Consider the following 20,111-nt stretch of genomic DNA (forward strand, 5'->3'; position numbering starts at 1 on the left):
TTAACTAAAAATATTGTATATTTTCTGTCAAAGAAATATATGTTCATAGCTTCAAAGAACAAAAGATATGAATTCTTTCTTTTTTTTTAAAAGATTTTATTTAGTTATTTGACAGAGAAATCACAAGTAGATGGAGAGGCAGGCAGAGAGAGAGAGGGAAGCAGGCTCCCTGCTGAGCAGAGGACCCTGAGATCATGACCCGAGCTGAAGGCAGCAGCTTAACCCACTGAGCCACATTCATATATTTTTTAAAATTCCAGGGTAGTTAAAATACAGTGTTATATTCATTTGGGGCATACAGCATAGTGATTCAATAATTCTGTACATTATTCAGTGCTCATGATGATAAGCATATTCTAATCCCCTTCACCTATTTCACTTACCCCCACCGACCTCACCACTGGTATGAACAAATTTGTTCTCTGTAGTTAGGAGTCTGTTTTCAGGTTTATCCCTTTTTAAATTTTGTTTGTTTCTTAAATTCTACATATGAGTGAAATCATGTTGTATTTGCCTTTCTCTGACTAACTTATTTCATTTAGCCTAATACCTTCTAGATCCACCCCTGTTGTTATAAATGGCAAGATTTCACTTTTTTTATGGCTGAGTAATATTTGTGTGTGTGTGTATTTCACCTCTTCTTTATTCATTCATCTATCAGTGGACACTTAGATTGCTTCCATATTTTGGCTTTTGTAGATAATGCTGCTATAAACATAGGTGTGCATGTATCTTTTTGAATTGCTGTTTTCCAATTCTTTGGGTAAACACCCAGTAATGGGGTTACTGGATCTTACGGTAATTCTAGTTTTTAATTTTTTGAGGAATCTGCATGCTGTTTTCCACAGAGGTTGTACCACTTTGTATTCCACTAATAGTCAAGTGAGAATTGATTTTTCTTCATATCCTTGCCAGCACTTGTTGTTTCTTTTGTTTTTTATTTTAGCCATTCTGATAGGCATAAGGCGATACCTCATTGTGATTTTGATTTGCATTTCCCTGATGATGAGTCATGTTAAGTATCTTTTCATATGTCTGTTGGTCATCTGGATATCTTCTTTGAAGAAGAAGGAAAAGTTCTCAATTTTTCACCATTGACTATAATGTTAGCTTTGGGTTTTCATATATGGCCTATATTATGTTTAGGCTTGTCCCCTCTAAACCTACTTTGTTGAGAGCTTTGATCATGAACAGATCTTATACTTTATCAAATGCTTTTCCTGAATGTATCCTTTCTCTTGTTAATGTGATATGTTATGTTAATTGATTTTCAAATTTTGAACCACTTATGCATCCCAGGAACAAATCTCCCTTGATTGTGGTGAATGATTTTTTTAATGTATTGTTAGATTCAGTTTGCTAATATTTTGTTGAGGATTTTTGCTTGTATGTTTACCAGAGATAGTGGCCTCTAATTCTCTCTCTCTCTCTCTTTGGTAGTGGCTTTCTGTGTGCTTTTAGTATCAGGGTAACAGTAGCCTAATAGAATGAATTTGAAAGCTTTCCTTCCTCTTCTACTTTTTGTAATAGTTTGAGAATGGGTGTTAACTCTTCTTTAAATATTTGGTAGAATTCACCTGTGTACCATCTGGTCCTGGACTTTTGTTTGTTGGGAGTTTTTAAATTATTGATTCAGTTTCATTGCTGGTAATCAGTCAGTCTGCTCAAATTTTCTATTTCTTTCTGATTCAGTTTTGAGAGGTTGTATGTTTCAAGGAGCTTATCCATTTCTTCTAAGTTGTCCAGTTGGTTGGCATGCAATTTTTCATAATATTCTATTAAAATCCTCTGTATTTCTGTGGTATCAGTTGTTATTCTCCTCTTTCATTTTTGATTTTGAAATTCCCCCTTCCTCCCTTCCTTCTTTCCTTATTTTCCATTCCTAGTGCATCCTTTCCTTTCCTTCCTTTCTTTCTGTTCTTTCCTTTCTTTTCTTCCTTCCTTCCTTCTCTCTTCTTTCTTTCTTTCTCTGGTTAAAGTTTTATCGATTTTGTTTTTTTTTTTTTTTAAAGATTTTATTTATTTATTTGACAGAGAGAAATTACAAGTAAGCAGAGAGGCAGGCAGAGAGAGGAGGAAGCAGGCTCCCTGCTGAGCAGAGAGCCCGATACGGGACTCGATCCCAGGACCCTGAGATCATGACCTGAGCCGAAGGCAGCGCCTTAACCCACTGAGCCACCCAGGCGCCCAGTTTTATCGATTTTGTTGATATTTTTAGAGAAACAGCTCCTGATTTCATTGAGCTGTTCTATTTTTGAAAGTTTTCTATTTTGTTTATTTCTGCTCTAATCTTTATGATTTCCTTCCTCCAACTGGTTTCACGTTTTGTGGTTCTTTTTTCTAGCTCCTTTAGGTGTAAGGTTAGGTTGTTTGAGATTCTTTTCGCTTAAGGTAGGCCTGTATTGCTACAAACTTCCTTCATAGAACAGGTTTTGATGCACCCCCCAAATTTTGGACCCTTGTGTTTTCACTTTCATTTATCTCCATATATTTTTTGATATCCTCTTTGATTTCCTGGTTGACCCTTTCATTGTTTAGTAACATAGTACTTAACCTCCATGTATTTGTGTTCTTTCCAGAGTTTTTCTTGCAGTTGGTTTGTAGATTCATAGTGTTGTGGTTAGAAAAGATGTGTAGTGTGAATTTAGTCTTTCTGAATTGGTTGACTTGTTTTGTGGCTGAACATGTGATCTGTTCTGAAGAATGTTCCATGTGCACCTGAAAAAAATGTATATTCTGCTGTTTTAGAAAGGAATGTTGTAAATATATCTGTTCAATCCATCTGATCCAATGTGTCCTTAAAAGCCACTGTTTCCTTATTGAATTTCTGTTTGGATGATCTATCCATTGATGTGAGTGGGGTGTTAAAGTTCCCTGCTATTGGGACGCCTGGGTGGCTCAGTTGGTTGGACGACTGCCTTCGGCTCAGGTCATGATCCTGGAGTCCCGGGATTGAGTCCCTCATCAGACTCCCAGCTCCATGGGGAGTCTGCTTCTCTCTCTGACCTTCTCCTCGTTCATGCTCTCTCTCACTGTTTCTCTCTCAAGTAAATAAATAAAATCTTTAAAAAAAAAATAAAAATAAAGTTCCCTGCTATTATTGTATTTCTATCAATTTCTTCCTTTATGCTTGTTATTAGCTGCTTTATATTTTTGGGTTCTCCTATGTTGGGTGCATAAATATATACAATTGTTATATCTTCTTGTTGGATTATTCCCTTTATAATTACATAGTGTCCTTCTTTGTCTCTTATTACCATCTTTGTTTAAAATCTATTTTGTTCAATATCAGTATTGCTACTCCAACTTTCTTCTTACTTCCATTTGCATGATAAATGCTTTCCCATTCCTTTACTTTCAATATGCATGTGTCTTTAGATCTGAAATGAGTCTCTTTTAGGCAGCATATAGGTGGGTCTTGCTCTTTTATCCACTCCATCATCCTATGTCCTTTGACTGGAATGTTTAGTCCATTTACATTCAAATTAATTATTGATAGGTATGTACTTATTGCCATTTTGTTATTTTGTGATTGTTTGTGTAGTTCTCTGGTGCTTTCTTCTCATGGCTGTCCTTTCTTATGATTCACTGGTTTTCTTTAGTAATATACTTGGGTTCCTTTCTCCCTGTTTTATTTGCATATCTATTACCAATTTTTGATTTGTGGTTACCATTAGCTTTATATATAACATCTTATGCATATAACAGTTTATATTAAGTTGATGGTCATTTAGGTTTGAACCCATTCTTTCCCCTTTCTCGTCTGTTATGGTGTCATACTTTATATTCTTTTAATTTGTGAATCCCGTGACTGGTTTCTATAGATATGTTTAATTGTACTGCTCTTGTGCTTCCTACTTTCCTTACTCCCACTTGGGGTCTTTCCATTCCACTCAAAGATACATCTTGAACACTTCTTGTTGGGCTAATTTAGTGGTGATGAATTCCTTTAACTTTTGTATGTCTAGGAAATTCTTTATCTCTTCTTCTTTTCTGAATGATAGTCTTGCTGGATAGAGTTATTCTTGGGTGCAGCTTTCTTTCCGTCAGCATTTTGAATGTATCATGCTACTCCCTCTGGCCTGCAAAGTTTCTGCTGAAAAATCAGCTGATAGCCTTATGAGGTTCCCCTTGTATATAACTGTTTTCTTTCTCTTATTGCTTTAAAAATTCATTTTCACTATTTTTAAAAAAATATTTTATTTATTTATTTGAGAGAGAGAGAGTGAGAGAGAGTATGAGCAAGGAGAAGGTCAGAGAGAGAAGCAGACTCCCCGTGGGATCTGGGAGCCCGATGCGGGACTCGATCCCAGGACTCTAGGATCATGACCTGAGCTGAAAGCAGTCGCTTAACCAACTGAGCCACCCAGGCGCCCCTTTTTCATTATTTTTTGCCATTTTAACTACTGTATATCCTTCTGTGGCACTCCTGGGGTTTATTTTCTTGGGGGCTCTCTGTGCCTCTTGGATCTGGATTTTAGCTTCCTCCCCCATACTCAGGAAGTTTTCAGTTATTATTTCTTCAAATAAATTTTCTCTTCCCTCCTCTCTCTCTTCTTCTGGGATTCCTATGATGCAAATGCTGTTATGCTTAGTGGTGTTACTGAGTTCCCTTAGTCTGTTTTCATTGTTTATTATTTTCTCTCTCTCTTATTCAGCTTGATTTCTTTCTATTACTCTGTCCTCCAGGGCACTGATCCATTTTTCTGCTTCCTCTAGTCTGCTATTTATCCCATTTAGTATATTTCTAATTTTAGTTAATTTTAGTTTTTGAGATCTTCATTTCTGATTGGTTCTTTTTGTTTTTCATCTTTTTGTTGAGGGTCTCCTTGAGGTCCTCCAGTCTTTTCTGAAGTCCAGTGAATATCTTTTTGACTTTAAATCATTAAAATTAAATTAAATTACTTTAAATTATATATGAAGCATATTACCTAATCTTCATTTTGTTTAGCTCTCTTGCTGTGATTTTGTCCTGTTCTTTTATTTGGGGCCTATTCTCCTGTCTCCTCAGTTTGTCTAACTCTCTGTGTCTGTGTCTTTATGTTAGGAAGGCAAAGTAGTGACCTCATGAAGAGGTCCTATAGTGCCCTGCAGTCCAGTATCCCCTGTTCACCAGAACTTGATGACTCAGGGGTATCTTCTATGTGTTTTGCACATAGTAGTAGTACCCTGCAGTCCAGTATCCCCTGTTCAGCAGAACTTGATGATTCAGGGATATCTTTTATGTGTTTTTCATGCTCTGCTGTTGTGGATGAGCCACTTTTTTCTTCCATCCAGTCATTTGCAGTGGCTCTCTTTTCCTGTTGTGAGCAGGCTTTTGTCATTATGATATTAGTGGGTCAGTCTGGGGCCACTTTGGACTTGAGTCAGACCTGGTATTTACCAGAGATGCAGTAGAATCAAATTACTGGGCACATTCCATGTGTTGTTCCCTTAGAAGCTTTTGTGACTCACTGCTAGGGCCATAGTTAGACTGGCGTGTGTGGTTCTCTTCCCCTCTCCCCAGTTCAGGAGTCACTTTGGGGTGGTCCTGGCCCCTGTTGGGGCTGCTTGCACATGGCCAGGCTTGTAGTACCACTTTGGATGGGCTCCCACCAAGGGTGTATTTGAGATGGCAGGTTAGCAGGAGAAAGCAAGGTCAGGGATTAGGGTTTTAGCAAGGTTTGTGTGGGTCTGTTGTGGGAGGGAATCTGCAACTGCCTAGGAAAACTATCCAGGCTTGGGTGGCATTTCCACAGAAGAACAGGGAGACAGAGAAAGCTATTAGCCAGCTAGGTGGACTGTTGGTGCTGTACTGGTTCCTGCAGATGTCCATGTGTTTAGGTTTGGTGGCAGAGGAGGCAAATGGCATGCAATAGCTCTTTTGTTCTTGGAGAAGCCTCTCAAAGTTCCTTGCCCATCCAGCACGTGCTCTGAGATTGGTAAATAAACTTTCTTCCCATATACTCCAGGTACTTTTCAAACTGCTGCTTCTGTGCAGTATCTCAGCAGGGCTGTTTGTTGTGTTGTCTCTTTAAGGGCAGGGACTCAGTTTCCTGTCACTTTCCTGGCTCTCCTAAAGCAGAGCTTGCTGATTTTTAGTGTTAAGTAGCACTGATTGTTAGGCCTCTCTGGTTTTCAAAGCCAAATATCATGGGGATTCATCTTCCTCATCCAGGTTCCTTGTCCCTGCAGTGCCGGTTGTGAGGGTCTATTTCTTTCCTGTCTCTGCAACCGTGGTTTCCCTCCATCCTATAGACAGTCTACAGGTCTGTTTGGCTCCTGACCAAGTCTCTGCCCCTCCTACCCTCTTTGATATGGCCCCTTCACTGCCTTTAGCTGTGAAGAATCTGTTCTGCCAATCTTTGGGTTGTTTTCTGGGTTATTTACACTGATGTGGGTATTATCTAGTTGTATCCATGGAATAAGGTAAGCTTAGGATCCTACTCTACCATCTTCTCTGGAAGCATACAAATTGGTTTTTAATGAAACATAGCAGACCTTGGTACTCCACACCTTCCATTGTTGAATGCTGCCCCCCCACCACTAACTACCAACAGCTTTCAAAACGTATTTCTCCTGGAACTTATGACTATATTTCCATTTTTTAAAATACTAATATTTCTGGGGTATTCAGTTTTAGATATTATTTATAGGCTTCATCTGAAATTCAGAGATTTGGATTTATACTCCTTCCATCCCTATTTCTCTCCCTGTCTTCCTAATATAGTTTGGTTACATTAATACTTACTATGGCTTAATAATTATTTGTCACAAAGAACCATAAATGATTCTTTTTCTTTCCTTGTACAAATGGCCCAATTTTTCATTACCTTGCTTTTTGTTTTTTAATATATCTACTATCTATTCTTCCCCTAAAATTTGTGACAAATATGTAAAACAACTCCCATGTAGTCCATCAGTTGTATTTCACTCCCTTGGAGACCTCTTTTCTCTGGCACTGCATTCTCCTCTAGTTCCAAGTTGCAGTTCTCTGGTAGGTATCCTGGAATGAAGCTTTGCCTGTTTCTTAAATTAGAGCTTCTGCTTGATCCTTTGCTTTTGTCTTGCTTGGTTTACTCCCTCATTTTATTGGAGCACTTCTTCTAGGAGCTTGCTAGTACATGAGAGCTAAATCTTTTATTACTTTATATGCCTACTAATGTATTTATTTCACTGTCTTATGTTCACAATTTAGTTTGGAAATTTATTTCAGAATTGTAGAGATCCTATTACCTGGTAGTTTCTTGCTCTTAAGAAGTTTGATTTCACTCATATGTCCAATTCTTCACATGTGATTTTTTCCCTTCTAAAACTTTTAAAATTTCCTCTTTATCACGGATCTGAAATTTTTTAAAGATTTTATTTGAGGTGTTTGGGTGACTCAGTGGGTTGACTGTTTGCCTTCATCTTAGGTCATGATCCTGGAGTCCTGGGGTTGAGCGCCATGACAGCCTCCCTCCTCAGCAGGGAGTCTGCTTCTCCCTTTCACTCTGCTATTCTCTGTTTCTCTCTCTCTCTCTCTCTCTCTGTGTGTGTCAAATAAATAAATAAAATCTTAAAAAAAATAAAAATCTTTTAAAAAAATAAATAAATGAATTTTTTTTTATTTGATGAAGATAAAGCAAGCAGGGGAAGCAGCAGGCAGAGGGAGAAAAAGAAGCAGGCTCCTTGCTGATCAGGGAGCCTGAGGCAGGAGCTTGATCCCAGGACCCTGGGATCATGACCTGAGCTGACACTTAAGCGACTGAGCCACCCAGGTGCCCCTGAAATTCTTGGACTTTTTTAAAATTTATTTTTTATTTATTTTCAGCATAACAGTATTCATTATATTTTCACCACACCCAGTGCTCCATGCAATCTGTGCCCTCTATAATACCTACTACCTGGTACCCCAACTTCCCACCCCACCACTGTAGTTTTGTGTGTGTCTGTTTTTTTTTCTTTCCTTGCTCATCATATAGGGCATTTGCTAGGATGTTTAAATATCAAATTTGAATCCTTTAGTTCTGAAATTTTTTCTTATGTAATTTCTTTTATCACTTCCCTCCTCTGTCTTCACTATTGCGTTTTAAATATCTGCATATTTGGATGTAGGATCTACTGATCCAACCCTCTAATTTTGAAACTTGTATTTTTCCCTGCTGTCCATCTCTTGTTTTTTGTTCTATACTCTGGAAAATTTCCAGCAAAATATGTTTCTATTTCCTGCTTTCCTCCCTGCTTATTTGTTTTGGTTGTTATTTTTCATGATACTGACTTTACATAAATTTATAGTGATCCTTGTCCATTGATGGACATATGAAGAATGGAAATCAATCATTAAAAATATTAGAAATATTTGAATACAGACTAGACTTGTTGATGGTTTTATATATTTCTTTATTAGTTTATTTAGTGAAGACCTATCCATGTCAATAGTCAGGCCTGACTATTTCTCCTGAAAACAATCCTCCAGTCTTGTGCCTAGAGAGAGAGACACTAGTTGCTTAAACTCTGAGAATTGGACAGTGGGAAAGAATAAGGAGTCTGTTCTATCCAATAAGATTTATGTGATTTAATAGCTGCTTCCAGTTCCTCACCATACTCTTATCCTGCTTTGTACCTAATAACTTTCAGTTCTGAGTCTCTCTGATTCAGTATCTTTCCTCCTGCCTTAGTAGTGGTGATCATTTGCTTGACAGGGTGAGGATATAAGTATTTGATATCTGCGCTATACCTCCTACCTTTCAAAAGCATCTAACATTTCCAATTCTTGAATTGTTTCTTAAGTTCTGAAGTGTAAATACACATGCTTTTGATTAATGTCCCCTCCTCATGTCATCAGGTTTCAAATTCCTGGCTAAGACAGTTACCATTTAACATCTTTCCTCTTGGGAAAAAAAAAAAAGAAAGAAAGAAAGATTTATTTATTTATTTGAGAGAGGGAGAGAGGATGCAAGTAGAGGGAGGGAGAAAAGCAGACTTCCTGCTGAGCATGGAGCCCAGTGCAGGACTCCACACAGGGCTAGATGCAGGGCTCATCACTGGGCTCACTCTCACGACCTGAGATCATGACCTGAGCTGAAATCACAAGCCAGATGCTTAACTGACTGAGCCATCCACACATCCCTCATCTTGAACATTTTTCTTACCATTTTCCTTTACCTCTCCTTGAGGTTTTATACTTTATTTTTATTCTTTTATGACCATTTTATTTAGGTTTTGGGAAGAGTTTACATAAAACCGTATATTCATTCTTCCAAGTCAACCAGAATCCTTTTATGTTTTTCTTTACAGTGAGAGATAATGGCCCTGAGTTTCTTAAAGATCCAGATAAAATTATCAGGTAAGTTTTTCTTTATTAATTCCATGTCCGATTCTTTCTTTCTTTCTCCCTCTTGCTCTCTCTCTTTCTTTGCTTTTTATCTCTACACCCAAAATGGGGCTCAAACTCACAAGGCAGCTCAACAGTCGCAGGTCCTACCAACTGAGCCAGCCAAGAGCCCTTAAATCAATAGGGCTGATTTAAATCTTGATATTGATTTTAACCATTTATATATATTTTTTATCATAATTGAATTCTCACTTTTTTAATTTAGAAAAGGAAGTAAATCTCTTTTAAAATGCTTTTTTAAAAAAATATATTTTATTTATTTATTTAAGAGAGAGAGAGAGAGACCACAAGTAGGCAGACAGAGAGGAGGAAGCAGGCTCCCTGCTGAGCAGAGAGCCCAATGTGGGGCTCGATCCCAGGACCCTGAGACCATTACCTGAGCTGAAGGCAGAGGCTTTAACCCACTGAGCCACCCAGGTGCCCCTAAAATGCTTTTTTTTTAATGTTTTCAGGAAGAATGTGAGAGGTTTTTGAATTCTTTTTAGATGGTTGAATTAAAATTGAACATAATTATTATGTAATATAATTATATGAACTTGCCTATTCTTTTAATTTTTTTTTAATGAAAAGGAAAAAAAGGTTGGCAACATAATCAGTACAAACAACTATAGATCACAAAAAGCTAAGTAGTTTAGGAAAAGATAAGGTTCTAGAGGAAAACAATGAGATAAGGGTGAAGCCATTGTATCTTTTAGGAGACAACATGAAAATGTGGCATCAATTTAGCTATGGACACCTGAACAAGGTATAGATCAGTATTCTCATAATAGTTCTGCAGCATTTAGTTTCTTGAACATTTCTATCAGCCTTAATTTGATAATCAGTCAGATGTAGACAACAGCCAGTTAACTAGTATTGAAATAACTTGCTTCAGCTTCAGTCTCCTTGACTGGCCCTGTATAAAAGATGAACAAATTATGTAACTCAAGTGGCTTTGGTTTGTGAAGGTATTGGAAAATTTCAGAAAGACAAGCATAATCTAGTGGGTAGTGCACCTGGTTGGCATTGAGTAAAGGACATTGCTGCCCCTTAAACTCATCAATGTGGAGAGAAGCAACTGACCTCTTCTTGACACAGAATAGACCTTTGGTAAATAGTTGTTGAATGTATAAACACTGTTTTATCCCCTATAACGCATGAAGGTTTTCTAGAATATTAAAAAGTTCTTTCTCTTTGTCATATAATCATTTGCAATGCATGAAGTTACAGTGTTAGCATTTACTGATAAGGCAGTAAGAGGAGGCCAGAAGAACTTCTGTGGTTCTGGCTTTGGCAGTTCCTCTGAATGAAACCAAGGATAAATGAAGCCAGAATCAGGTCTTATTTGTAGTGTTCACCTAGTGCTAGCCTGAAATCTCTAGAAATCTTGGGATTCAGTCAAAGCAATACAATCTAGATTTCAGTGCTACTCTATCCTCCTAGTGTAGAGAAGGTTGCAATTTATTATGTATCTGTGAATCCAGATGTTTACTCCTAGTACACTTGTTATGAGATAAAGCTCAGTTATGTCTAGCTTTTAGTTTTTAGGCCTCATTGTAAAATGAGGCCCTGCAGAAATTATTCCAAGAGAGATTCTATTAGCCTTGTCAATCTAGCACCATATGCTAGAACTTTAGGCTACTTCATGAGCTAAAAGAATTAACCTGATTATAGGAATGGATTCCAGAGGCCTAGTCGACAGTTAAACCCTGTTTCCAAAAGCTATAACAAAACATAGGCAAAGTCTAGTCAACTGAGTAGAATATAGTCAGGGGAATCCAGTTGATATTCAGTAATTAAAAGTGATTTAAGCTTGTGCTTGTCCTCTGGAATGTTTGCACCAGGGCTGCAGGATACCACTTAACAAGATAGAGAGCAGCTTCTGAGAGAACACCTACTTACTCATTTGTTTAAAATGTATTTGCTGAGCATTTCCTGTCTGCCAGGCACCGTGCTCCCATCCTGGGGACACACATCTGAATAATATGTGATCTTTGATCACACATGATTTATAATCTAAGATTGGAAGCTGCTCTCTGAAAGGGAGATAGTGCAGAATTATGCAGAAATATCATCTGTCAGTCCTATAGGACCACATAGGGAGCAGCTTCTACCAGAGGATGTAGATGGAAGGCCACAGAGCAAATACTAGGATCACGACTGAGGGGGATGCCAAGGTCAGATGAAATCATATTCAAAATGAGTCATATTGGGTAGAAACTTCTTCCCCTATGGCTTTTTCTCCCCTCCGTAGAGGTTTTTACTTTTTCACTAAGTCATCAGTGACTGGTTCCGTTGCTGTCAAATGCAATCCAACATTTCATTGAGCCATACCTAGTAATTATTTTATTACATTATTACTTCTAGTAAGTGGTGTTACACAGACAAGATCTAGATGCTGGAGGAACTTGGAGGGAGAAATATCTTCCTAAAGCTTGGAGTCCCAGAGTGAGGGAAGGGACATATAAAGGTCAGCTTCCAGGAGAAGGTGTTGCCTGAAGTGATTTCTAAAGGTAGAATAGGAATTCACCTGCAGGCAATGGAAGAAGGACATTTAGGCAGCGGCAATAGCACACTCAAAAGCATGGAGATAGGAGAGAGTGCATTTTCCACAGCCTGACCCAAGGGAAAGTAAAATAGAATAAATATGAATCCAGATGCCAGTGGCAACCAAAGTGTATCAGGAGCTGAGATACAAAACCAAAGGGAGGAGGGGAGAAGTGGATTGGTTGCCAGATAGCAAGAGAATAGAAGCATCTTTTGGACATGATTCTACAGACTTTTACTTACTCAGGATAAACGGAGGTGAAGGATGGGTTATGAAATATTACATGTGTTATCTGAGCTAGATCTCCTGGATAACTCGTGCAGCTTCTCCATCAGCACTTGCTCCTTCCCTTTGCACGTTCATGTTATAGAGACAGCTTCTTTCCTTAAACCTCATGAGCCAGCCTCTTCTAGCTTCAGTCTTTCCTCCGGCAGCTTCCTTACCTCTCTCAGCCTTCACAGAGTGAGAGAGTTTGGGCCCTGCTCTGGATTGGGCTTTGTCTTAAGGGAATGTTGTAGCTGTTCTGATCTTCTATCCAGGCCACTCAAACTATCTCATCTCAGCAATAAGGATGTTTTGCTTTCTATCATTCATGTGTTCACTGGAGTTGCACTTTTAATTTCCTTTGAGTGGTATTCCTTTGCTTTCACGACTTGACTGGTTTATAAAACCTTGTTTTCGGCCTATCTCTGCTTTTCATAAGCCTTCCTTACTCTTAAACATGATATTATGTAACTATAGATCCAGAGATTGGTAAGGGCTTAATTAGGAGGCTTGGGTAATGGCTGGGAGGTTGCTTCCATGACCTAGCACTACCCCGACTCTCTTCTTCCTTTAATGATCCTTTTTGCTTCCTTCACTGGCTCCTCTTCACTATGAATTGGTTTCTGATCTTTCTTTTCTAAACACTTACTTACTCTTTCTGTGTTTGTTTCCCCTAATGGCATCATCTATCAACCTTTATGTTGATTTGACCCAAATCTCCTATTTCCAGTCTCAATTTCTCAATCACACTTCTAAAGTTCATCACCTAAAACCCATGTTTAAATTTAAACTCATATTTTACTTCAGAGTCTCTAGATGCTTTCTGTTACTAGAAAAACTAAATGGTCTTCTGGGCTTTAGAAGAATATTTAACCCCAGATTCCTTCACCTTTCACACCCTATCAGAAAACCAGTCCTGGTATTTCATTAGCTTGTCAGAGATTCATCTCCTCCCTTCATAGTCTCTGCTCCTACCTTCTGTTAGCTCTGCTTTTCTTGCCTGAATTACTGCATCTGTTTCTTAACTTGTCTCCCCGCATTTAATCTCTCATATAATCCACCCTGCATTCTGAGGCCAGAAAAAACTCTTACTCATATACTCGGTTCATAATTTACTTGCCTTATTCAAGAACTTCTGATTGCTCTCTATCACCTAATAAATCATTTCTAAGTCAACTATAACCCATTCTCTGCCTAAATCTGAAGACCTGCATTGCCCAGTTTCACTTATTTTGTCAAATTCCAAATCCTCTGAAATTGGAACTCTCCACCTTAGTCAATTATCTCATTAGTATCGTCTCTCCCCCCAGCATGCTCTGTTGCACATGCACCATGCTCTTTCCCATCTGAGCTATTGCTAATACTGTTCTCACCCAGATTGCCTCCTCCATCTGTTCCAGATCCATATTCCAAGTTAGTCCTTCCCTAAAGCCTCCAAGACAAAGTTACATCTCTCTCTTCCAACTTTTTTAGTTTACTGCCCCTGCCAAAGAAGTATCTGTCGTCATCTCCAAATGTCTGTTTAAATGATGTAACACTTTACATGTTAATATGTAAAACCATTCTATTTGCTAATTTGGGTATATATCTTATTTTCCCAATAGGATAATAAACTCTAAAGTTCAGTTTTGGATTATCTTCTACTTTTTCTTATTCATAATGGCAATGACAGTATGCAGTAAATTCCTGTTAATGTTTTTGATTATAAACACATGTATTTTTTATACTTCCCTGTAAACTTAGTAGCTTATCTGAATAATCGTAAAAATTGTTACTGTTTTGTTGTTGTATCTTGTATTATTCTTATTTTAAGGCACTGTTTCTTTTACAGAATTGGAAATGCAGTATTCTCAAATGTTTAAGACATTCTGCTTTGTATATTCAAACTCTACTAAAGTTATACCTTTTAGGGTAATATTTTTAATTATTCTGGGGAAGAAAAGAAAACCCCTGAAGGCTAACAGTTTGAAATTGAACAGGACACCGCTGGGAAGGGAGAGGGTCATGGGTCATCGTCAAACAGACAGAAAAACAATGGAGACGATTGTGCCTAAAGATGGTGTATTTTTTTTTCACGAGACAGTGTGTTGACAGTTTCCTTCCTCTTGGGTCATTGTTGTCTGCTAAATGATCTGTGACAGCAAATTGATCACAAGCTTTTTCATGCAGGAGATATAATGCAGCCTTTCATTTTGTTACCTCTGCTGCCAAATGCCGAAACATTTCATTGGCAAAATTAATGTTAGTTTAATATGTCATTTAGTGGTGGAAAGCACCGCGCATAGCTCTGGAAGCAATAATAGTACTGATTAATTTATTGTCACCCTGTTTCAGATTTCTACTAGTGTGACTGCAAAAGCAATAATACATTTGAAAAATGTTACTTTTAAAATTAGACATGTGTAATTATCATTTAAATAAATGATGCGTTCAAGAATTTAGATGTTGTCCCATTCATTTCCAAAATGAGTCCAATATTTAAGGTACCTACAGTTCACCTATAAAAATTAATGCTGGTGTACTTTTTCTAATTGAAAAGTTGCTGATTCCTCCGAAGAGCTAAGAACTTCAAATGGAAAACAGACATAAGGTCTTTTATGTCTGATGTTTCAGCATCTATTTAAGCCAGCTGATTGGTGATTTCACATGTCTGAAAAACATCCCAAAGGAAAATTTTGTTTCTAGAGTGTTGAGAATCTCTGCAATTAAGTTGTTTGTAGGGAAAAAATTAGAAATGCAGTTATTTAAGTGCCTGTTAAGCAGATCCATTCCATATTTTATAACAATATTTGCTCTCCCATTAGGATAGAGTAATATTAGCACAGGGAAGGATAAGTGCAGCGAGGACTGTTAGAAGACTTGTTTTTTTTCCCTGTATGAAAATAGCCAGATTCTGTGTGAAAATGAAACTGATCTCAGTTCTGGTGTTTTACTTCTCCTCACAATGAAAAGGAAATAAAGGTGATCTTACTGAAATTTAGCATAGATTTTTTTTAAAGATTTTATTTATTCATTTGACAGAGAGAGAGAGAGAGAGATCACAAGTAGACAGAGAGACAGGCAGAAAGTGATGGGAAGCAGGCTCCTCACTGAGCAGAGAGCCCCATGCGGGACTTGATCCCAGAACCCTGAGATCATGATAGGAGCCAAAGGCAGAGGAGTAACCCACTGAGCCACCCAGGTGTCCCTAGCATAGATATTTAAGAAAACAGTTTATTGTAGAAAGAAAAAATTTGAAAGTATGATGCTTTTCCTAAAATCCTTTTTTAAAGTTAATCTGAAAGGCAGATATCTTAAACTTTTTTTTCTTTTTAGAATACGAACATGGGTGTACAATTTTTACATTTATTTTGAAATATGTTTTAGAGAGTTTTTCTTTTCTGTGATTTGTATGTATTAGTGGAAAAATTGATATATTAGATCATTTGTTAGAAATTACAAATCTGAAACAGTCTACTCTGATAAAATAATTTTAAAAAGGAAACTTGCAAATACTCATTGTCTGATTTTAATGTATATTTTCAGATCAATTAAAGAAATCTCATTTAATGATTACTACAAGACATGGTCTACAATAGCCACATCAAAAGCCACAGAACACTATAGAAGTTCATGTAAGGTGATCTAGCCTTATCTTATGTCCTTTTAGTATATATTAATCTCTTAATTATTCTCAACTTATCTTGCTTTCAAAGACTAATTGACATATATTTATAATCTGAAGGTGATAAACTTCTCTGTTACCTCTATATAAGAATCATTCAACAACTATTAATTTAGTTCCTCTTTGGTATAGAGTCCTGGACTGAAGTCTTATTAAAAGTCAGGAGAGGGACGCCTGGGTGGCTCAGTTGGTTAAGCAACTGCCTTCAGCTCAGGTCATGATCCCAGCGTCCTGGGATCGAGTCCCACATCGGGCTCCTTGCTCCGCAGGGAGCCTGCTTCTCCCTCTGACTCTGCCTTCCACTCTGTCTGCCTATGCTTGCTCTCGCTCGCTCTCTCTCTGACAAATAAATTAAAAAAAAAAAAAAAATCTTTAAAAAAAAAAAAAAAAGTCAGGAGAAAGATAGACAATTGGAGGAATAAAAGATGAAGCTATCAATCTTACGAGACTTAACTTTACTCCACCCCAAAATGTGGAGCCTTCATAGCAAGAGGAGACTTTTTGATTTTAAACGCAATTATCCTCAAAGCCAGAGAAAGTACTAAGTAGAAAAATAGTGAGAAAACATATGAACCTAAGGCTTTCAATTCTATCAGTGTAAGGAAAAATCACCTTGTTGCCATCACATATTAGGAGCTAAAAAGACGGAAGGGGAGAGCTGGACAACTTTCTGGTCCCATATAATCAAATCTTTAGTGTGCTGGTTCATGATCCAAGTAGGTTATCCAGTCTGCTACCCTGCTAGCCTGCTGAAATGGAGCATTCAGAAGTGACCCATGACTTCCTAACTTCCAGGTTCAGTGATTACTTTTTAGCTTTTCTCTTACTTGTGCTCTTGTTCGCTATGCCTATCTGCCAGTAATTCCCAAAGCCTCATCTCTAATCAGGCCCTCTTGTGAATTCTGCGTGCATATTTACAACTGTGCCTTGGACATTTACCCATGTGGGTAACAGGCATCTCCTACTTAAGATATGCCAAAGTGAATTCATCATCTTGCCTCAAACCTATCTTCCCATCGCTATCACCTCCCCTGGTTAGCTGTGGATCACCATTATAGAGTTTCCTTGCCTAAACCAATATCATAGGCGTTTCTTGGAGCTCTTTACTGCCCAAATTAAGCCTTGTTTACTTGATCTCCTACAACATTAAGAATGTTTGTGTCTCCACTCCACCCTGATGACCACAGCCTTAATCTGTGGTCTCACTGAATTTCATCTCGTTATTGTGATATTTGGTTTCAATAGAACAAAAGATCACCAAAACAGTTTGTAGTTTTAAGGCACAAGTTAGAGCAGAAAGTAATACCAAGCTTAACAAATATTTAAAATAAATTAGATGAGTAACTTCTAAGAAATTACATGTTCTTTCAGGATGTTGGTTTTTATCTTGTGATCACTATTACCTTCCTCACTAATCATAGATTAGGATTAAGAACAATAATTAAGGTGCTTAAAGAAACACAATCTTTGGGGACACTATCAGTATAAAGAATTTTATTATTTTTGATGCCAGAGTACATGAATAGTTACTTCTTTTCAAAGATTTGTGGTTGAGTACTGCCTAGTCAACTCGCAAACACATCTTGAGTACCTCCTAGGTGGAAACACTGAGGAACTCAGATGGGATCCAGGAGGCAGGAACCCTTAACAGACAAGGCATCCGGAAACAGTTGGCACAATCCAGGAAAAGACTCAGCATCCAGCTCCTTCAACTGTAAAACAAAACAACTGGTAGAAAATGGTATCTTGGGGCGCCTGGGTGGCTCAGTGGGTTAAAGCCGCTGCCTTCGGCTCAGATCATGATTCCACGGTCCTAGGATCAAGCCCTGCATTGGTCTCTCTGCTCAGTGGGAAGCCTGCTTTCCCCTCTCTCTCTCTGCCTGCCTCTCTGCCTACTTGTGATCTCTGTCAAATAGATAAATAAAATCTTTAAAAAAAAAAAAAAGGTGTCCTATGGAATAACATGTAAATATATAGAAGCATTTGGGAACTTCAAACTGTTAAGAAAAAAAAATAGAAGCACATGCCAGAAGTTCAGGGAATTTGGAAATGATTCTCTTGCAACAAAGAATAATTAAAAATGGAAATAATGCAGTACCACTGACTGCAGTTTCTTCCTCAAAAGAGTTAACACAAAAATGTTTAATTTGGTTCTCATTTCCATGGCTATCACTACTTAGGATGTAATTCATCCCTTTTTGTGAAGGCAATAACTCTAGTGGCTATCTCCAGCCCAGAAGAATTTCTGCAACGGATTCTAGCCCTTGGTGCAAGATTTCACAATCACCCTGCCTGTTCTTCCCCTAGGACTTGTTATAAGAATGTTTCAGGACTTTTCCTTTAATAACAACGAACACTCACTTTTTAAAAATTGAATTTAAACCTTACATGTGCTGCTGGCCATTTTATCTTTGGATAATTCAGCTGGATAAGATCCAATACTATTTTTTAAGCAGCCTAATTGCCTGGCAATAATAAAGATGAAACTTTAAAATTATAGAATGCTTCTTCAGCTACGAGAAATAAAAGGGAAATTTCTAATAACTTGTTTCTACAGTTACATTATTTTTTTAAAATTTAATTTAATTTAATTTCTTAGAGAGGAGTAGGAGCAGAGGGGAGAGAGAATGTTAAGCAGACTCCACTCCCAGCACAGTCCAGCATGGGGCTCAAGAGTTGGACGCTTAACCAACGGAGCCACCCAGGTGCCCCTCTACAGTTACATTCTTTTTTTTGGGGGGGGGGATTTTATTTATTTATTTGAGAGACGGAGATCACAAGTAGGCAGAGAAGCAGACAGAGAGAGAGGAGGAAGCAGGCTCCCCGCTGAGCAGAGAGCCCAATGTGGGCTTGATCCCAGGACCCTGGGATCATGACCTGAGCCGAGGGCAGAGGCTTTAACCCACGGAGCCACCCTGGCACCCCTACAGTTACATTCTTATCACTGCAAAGATTATGAAACTCTTATGCATACTTGTAAAAGCTTTTTAATTCATATTGATGAGTGGTTATATTTCGATTTGGGGTATTAACTCTTTTCCATATCTTTATGCTACAAACCTACCCACAGTCATATGTACCATAGTAATGGTAAGTTTATTCATGTACAATGCAGTTTACAATGTTGTTTGTTTTTTTAATCATTCCCATCTTATTCTTTTATTCATTTGTCAACCAGTATTTATTGAATGCCTAATATATGTCATACATAGTAATATATCAAGCCGATGAACCAGGCATTATGATTATTACTCTGTCTTACAGATGAGAAAACCAAGATCAAGAGAAGCTAAGTGGGGCGCCTGGGTGGCTCAGTGGATTAAAGCCACTGCCTTCGGCTCAGGTCATGATCCCAGGGTCCTGGGATTGAGCTCTGCGTTAGGCTCTTTGCTCAGCAGGGAGCCTGCTTCCCTTCCTCTCTGCCTTTCTGCCTGCTTGTGATCTCTGTCTGTCAAATAAATAAATAAAATCTTAAAAAAAAAAAAAAAGAAGCTAAGTAATTTACCTAAGGTCATACAGGTAGGAGGAAATATTACATAATGGTAAAGAGTGTAAATTCTAGAGCCAGATTGCTAAGATTTAATCCTGGCTCTGCTACTTATTAGCTGTGTGACCTTAGGTGGGTTTCTTAAACTCTCTGTGCAAGTTCCCTTCCTGTCTGTAAAATGAGAATAATTAGAGCACATACCTCATAGCATTGAAGGACTTAAAATAGTGCCTAGCACATAGTGAGTGCTCAGTGAAGGTGGCTGTAATTAATTAGTACCAGTAGGCTGTGGCTCTAAGGACTTGAACCAGATTCTCTGATTCCACATCTATTGCTTTTTTTTGTTTTTTATCATGCTATACTGCCTCTGTAATGTGGTACAAAAATGCTGTCTCTATATGGCCTGAGATTTAAATCTAAACTCTGAAATGCATGCAGTACATTTTTCAAAAATTATTAGTTTATAATCATAGACAATCATATGGGGAAATGTACTGATGATCCACTGTTTCCTGTCCATCAGTATAGAATGACAAATAAAAGTCTGGCAGAGAATGAACCAACACATATGGCTGTGGGCAACAGCACCCTAATGACAGAATATATCCCCATAAGGAAATGTTTAGGTTAAAGGAAAGAAATCCTTCAGACCAATGTACTCTGTAATACTGAGTGGAGGCATCCTGGTGCTTGTGTGCTATCATCAGACAGACCAGGCACCATGAAACATCATGGGGATGCTTGCTTTCACCCTAAAAGACTTCCATTCTTTGAGTCTTTGGGCCAGAAATAAGGACAAGTATCTCCAGAATGC

At 38.0% G+C, this 20,111-nt stretch overlaps 1 protein-coding gene across 9 annotated transcripts in view; it reads left to right on the forward strand.

Moving 5' to 3' along the window:
* The window catches only part of UBE2U (ubiquitin conjugating enzyme E2 U), a 57,788-nt gene that overhangs the window by 19,321 nt on the left and 18,356 nt on the right, over window positions 1–20,111 (forward strand). For 6 of the 9 annotated variants that reach the window (XM_059137179.1, XM_059137175.1, XM_059137178.1 and 3 more), the window contains 2 exons: window positions 9,259–9,307; window positions 15,672–15,760. The exons of 1 other annotated variant lie outside the window; for it this stretch is intronic. In XM_059137179.1, the coding sequence (XP_058993162.1) occupies window positions 9,259–9,307; window positions 15,672–15,760 (138 nt within the window). Of the gene's footprint in view, window positions 1–9,258; window positions 9,308–15,671; window positions 15,766–20,111 lie in introns of all 9 variants that reach the window. 2 more of the 9 variants (XR_009345293.1, XR_009345292.1) reach the window with 1 other exon arrangement.

Source organism: Mustela lutreola, chromosome 10 (assembly GCF_030435805.1).
Source record: "Mustela lutreola isolate mMusLut2 chromosome 10, mMusLut2.pri, whole genome shotgun sequence".
Classification (NCBI taxonomy): Eukaryota; Metazoa; Chordata; class Mammalia; order Carnivora; family Mustelidae; genus Mustela; species Mustela lutreola.